At 38.8% G+C, this 5055-nt stretch overlaps 1 protein-coding gene across 1 annotated transcript; it reads right to left on the minus strand.

Annotated features, from left to right (window-relative positions):
- Positions 1-1407: 1407 nt before the first annotated feature.
- Positions 1408-2916, minus strand: LOC104956622 (vasodilator-stimulated phosphoprotein-like; the record flags this gene model as incomplete). Its single annotated transcript, XM_010784135.1, is given in 2 exon segments — positions 1408-1588; positions 2779-2916. Coding segments are annotated over 2 exon segments (319 nt in total), but the record flags the coding sequence as incomplete, so codon positions are not given.
- Between the last annotated feature and the right edge of the window lie 2139 nt (positions 2917-5055).

Below are 5055 nucleotides of genomic sequence, written 5' to 3' on the forward strand. Positions count from 1 at the left end.
TCTGTGAACTTCCTTTCACCTTGAAGTCAACTTACTAGGAATGAATACATTTTATTGATAAGCTCAAAAGGACCTTTATCTCGTTTACTGCTGGGTGACCCAAGTCTCAAGGCCTGCAGGATGTGCATCATTAACTACAAGAAAGAATTTAACTGTATTATCTTTGAGGAAAACCCCCTTTGGCTTCCCCTGTTAATTGCAAAAACCGTGGATGATTAACAGAGAGACCCTAACACTCTCCTGATATTCTGGGAACTGCAAAGCAGATGTCAAAGGTCATTTGTATTATGCCTAACCACAGATAGCCAAAAAACCACCCTTTTGATTACACATAAAAGTGGAAGAAAAGACTATTGCGCTAAGAGGAAAAATGTACTTTGTCCCTTCAAATTTAACACACACGAATATAAGAGGTGACATTAAAATAAATATATCACAAATGGAGGGTGGAGTGGTGGCAGGGGCAGGAGGAGCAGCAGGGGCAGCGGTCTCCGTCTCCTGCCTCTGATACTCGGCTCTGGACAGACGTGGACACATTCTAATGTTGGTGTGAAAACCCAGCAGTTTCTAAAAATGGTGTCATATTTAAGTGTTGCTTCTCTTTCAGCTGAGTTAAATCCATAACAATATCATTTAGTTCAGGGAGATTTTAGCACAAGCGCCTACGGTGCCAGCTTCTCGAATGTGGGGATTATCAGTTGATCATAGTGAACTGAATATCTCTTTGACTGTGGATTGATAAAAGCGAGAAATCTGACAGAAACTTGATACTTTTGGAAAATGATCTCAAATGTTAAAAAAAGGAATAAATAAGCATGATGACAATCACTGATATATATGATTTATAGGAAATAGTACCCTGTATGCTCCTCCAGCTCCTGTGCAGAGGGTCCATTCTGAGCCGGGCCTAAGCAGAAACATTGTTATTTGTAACGAATAAGTGTTCTCCTCTAAATCAACACTTTGCAAAAGAACACAGTAGATGAAAACAAGGTTGTAGTAGAGAGAGAAAATAACCTAACTAGTAACCTTACGTTCATTTTGATAGTATACATTCATCGTATACAAGGTAGTGGTTTCCTTTTTTATGTAAAAAATCAAACGATTAAGTAATTCGTCACTCACTGGAATAAATACATTATTATTATTATTTCAAACCATATTTCAGTGCAATATCACATTTTCAACACACAGCAGCAGGACTATAGCAAAATGCAAAACAATTGTAAAATGCAGTGATGACCTGTTTATTATTTTAATCAGTGTGTTCCCTTTATAAGACACAATCAGGCTTTGATTATGATTTATGCTATACACATAGCGGCTACACAGATCACAGCATGACTGCTTTTATACATACATACATAGCACCCTGCCCTTCCTGCTGAACTCTTCCTGTTGCTCTACCTGTGCCTGCTGGAGAATGAAGAGCCTGCAATGCATGCATCATGGAGTCGGCAAAAAGAGCAGCATCTTCCTTACTGCCAAAGTTCAACCCCCACACGTGTTTGGGATCTCACCACTGATGGAAGTTTTGAGTGGCTTGGTTGTACTTTATCCCTTTGACAATAGGACAGTTGATCACCACCTAACAGAGAGGAAGGATTTGAGACCTTGGGGGTCTTAGCTCAGTTTGTCACAAACACCTTACACATTAAGAGTTATGCAAACTAATTTGACTCAGATGTATAATGTATGATGTATCTGTCAGTTTATACAGATTATGACACCTCAAAGTGTAGGTAATGTTATTGTGGCAGCGGGGTGTGGTTAGAGTGGCTCAGCTGATCAGAACCAGGTAAAGAGTCACTAAATAAAAGTATGCTGGTAGGGAGATCCACTGACACGGAGCAGCCTCCTTCCATTCTGCAGAGAAAAAAAACAACGTTTATTAAAAATAATTGTTTATGTTACTATGTGACTTTGTGGAACACCTCCGTTTCTACCACCCGGTGACAGAAACGGAGGTGTTCAAAAAGTAACATAAACAATACAGCCGTCCTTTATTTCTTGAGGCTGCTTCGTATCAGTGGATCTCCCTCTCAGGACCCAGACTACTGCTAGGAGACCAGAACCAGGTTACCAGCATGCTTTTATTTAGTGACTCATTACCTGATTCTGATCAGCTGTCTGGCCTCCAGTGGTGACACTGTATTGGACAAAAGGAGCACATTCATTAATTTCCCAAGTAACATGTAATCTGATCGCAGGGACATCCAATCATCCAATCAACCTTCAGACTGAGTCTAAGCAACCTCTGACAGTACGCCATTTCTGGTGTGAGATGTGAGAGCAGGCTGAAGAAGCCACATCTCAACAAAACTAAAAACTACAAAAGTATGGGAACAAGCTTTGATTTCTTATTTCTATTGAATAGCTGCTGGCATGGATGTATTACATAGATAGACCAAATTCAATTATGAGCTCAGGAGAAGTGAGGCTAATGTTGAATAGGTTATGCTGTGTTTTAAGCAGGGGACTAAGCAAACTTGAAATATTTTCATTGAACTTGGTGAAACTGAGCTAAACTGGAATTACAGCTGAGTTTGTCATTCTATTGTTTTCCAAGTTTAGTTTAGTTTAATTTATTTATTTATAGTGTCGTGGACAGTCCCCATCGATGAACTGTCACAAAAACAGTAAATGGTGCAGCTTTAGCCGACATGGCTAATTTCCAGCTGTTGTCCCCGGCCAGATGGTAATAGACACCCTTAAAATTACAATATATCAACAGCATTAGTTAAGTTAAGTGAGTTGTTCCCTCAGGGTGTATTGTACCTGCTGGTCAGCCTGCAGTTTGCGTCCCACCACTCTGAAGGTATTAGACCCAGGGTGATGATAGATGTGGACTTGGCTGATGGAAGGAGCCTCAGATCCCGCTGGCACCCATCGCTTGTGGACATCATCATACAGCATGACTGTTGCTCTTACTTGGCAGATAATAGACTCACTTTGTGGAGGAGAAATTATGAAAAATGATGACATGATGCTCATGCTCATTAGTGAAGAAAAAAAGGTTGCTGAATGTGGAGGGAAACAAATGTGTAGTGTAGTGGCAGTAATGTAGATATGGACACCTTGTTTTGAAGCGGTAATGCGTGAATATTCATATTTAATCTCTAGTCTTTGTGTGGAGGGCACTGCACTGTGTGTGGTGTAACTTCCTCTCACTCAATATGTAAGGATATATATAATAAGCAGGTATAATTCGGACACCAGACAAGAACATTGATGTTGTGCATATCTTTTTTTAAAATGGTCAAGGTTTATATGAGCTGCTGACATTGTATAGCATAGTAAAAGTATAATACATAATGTAATCTGTATTAATACATATTTTAAACCTTTAAATGCATTTTTTTTAAATCTAAATCAGCAACAATAACTATCAAATCAGTGCAGTGAAATAATAAAAATTGTATTGCCTTGAATATAAAGCATTAGAGGGAAAGACACATCATTTATAATTTTACAAAAAAGTTAAATCAAACCTCTTCTTTTAAAGCACCCCTATGATTTTCTCCATTTGTCATAGAATATTCCTTTTACACTTATTTCATTACTTTACAGTCTGAATCATTATGACTATGAGTTATTTTTGAGTTAACTTGTTTTGCAAAGTCTGTAGCCTGTGGGAAATGTTGACTTCCTGCCAAAATATTTTGTATGATTTGAAAACTTCCTGTGTGCGGCACAATGCCACCTAATATGGACTACTATTTATTTCTTAAAAACGTTATGTATACCTTACCAGGGGAATCAATTGTTAAAGCATCACAGAACAGAGTCAAAAGTCAAAGAAGAAACATGATTAAAAAAAAATGCAAATAAACTACCAGAACAGCTAAGTGCATAATACACCTTTTACCCAATCCACAAATCATTGCACCTATGGTTTTTAGCACTGTAATATATTATTATATAGATACAATTATAAATGTGTATATTAATATTAATGCATGCGATAGAGTACTGTAATTGCTAAGGATTGATGTCATTTGTTCCTTAGTGCTGGGTGATGGTGACATATACATACTAGCTAAACACAATTTGTTAAAAACTATTCTGCTATGTACTCCAGAAATATAGCAGGAAATTTGGTTGGAACGAAGAGGGTTTTAAGCAGATAGGAAACTTCGTTTCTGGAGGTTTTTAGCTACGCATGATGCGTTCTAGAGCAAAAACCTAACCCAAAAGCACAGCTTTGATTGGACTAACATTATCACCGTTTTAAGACTTATCCCATAGTTTAGCTGTAGTCAGTATCCAAAGTTTTACTTGCTTTTCAACAATTTGTTTCTTCTCATGACATGTAATCCTCCCTCTCAATCCCGCACACCTCAATTGCTCTCTCGTGCACTTCTGCTTTTGTATTTTCATTTCCTAGACAGAGCTTTTTTCTCTTCCTGTTCTCGTCTTCAGCACATTTAGTTTTATTGTTATTTTCACATCTCCTCCTTTATCTGTCTGCATGTGACATAGCATTTATTTCCTCCTGGTCCTGTGGTAGCAATGAAAGAAAAACTACAAACTTGTTTTGTTTTGAGAACACTGTACACATCTGTATTAAATATGATGAAAGCGAAATCCTCCACTGTGTAGAGGTTTCTCAATTCTTAAATGTCCCCTCCTCGACTTCCCTCCTCGACTCCTATCCTCGATACTTAGTCCCGCCCACAGGAGATGCGAGCGGAGGACTGAGGAGGGGAACCGAGGAGAGAGGAGGGGAACCGAGGAGAGAGGAGGGGAAGCAGCAGGCGGTTAGAGAAATGAGAACTCCTCTCCGCTGAGCGGTAATTTTAAAGAGACGTCCATTAATGATGACAGGAGGCACAGCAGCCCTCTGTCTGATGGACAGATGTGTTCATGACCACTTATATATTTACTTTTAATTCCTTCACAGTGCGGTATAATGAGACAATAACAGGCTACAGATGCGCACACACACACATATATATTTATATAAATATACACAATTTCAGAATCAAACCAGTATGAGAGCACTCTCATAATAACGTAACACAATCAGAGACTGGATATATCCCCCCCCCCCCC

Source organism: Notothenia coriiceps, unplaced genomic scaffold (assembly GCF_000735185.1).
Source record: "Notothenia coriiceps isolate Sejong01 unplaced genomic scaffold, NC01 NC01_scaffold00026158, whole genome shotgun sequence".
NCBI classification, from domain to species: domain Eukaryota; kingdom Metazoa; phylum Chordata; class Actinopteri; order Perciformes; family Nototheniidae; genus Notothenia; species Notothenia coriiceps.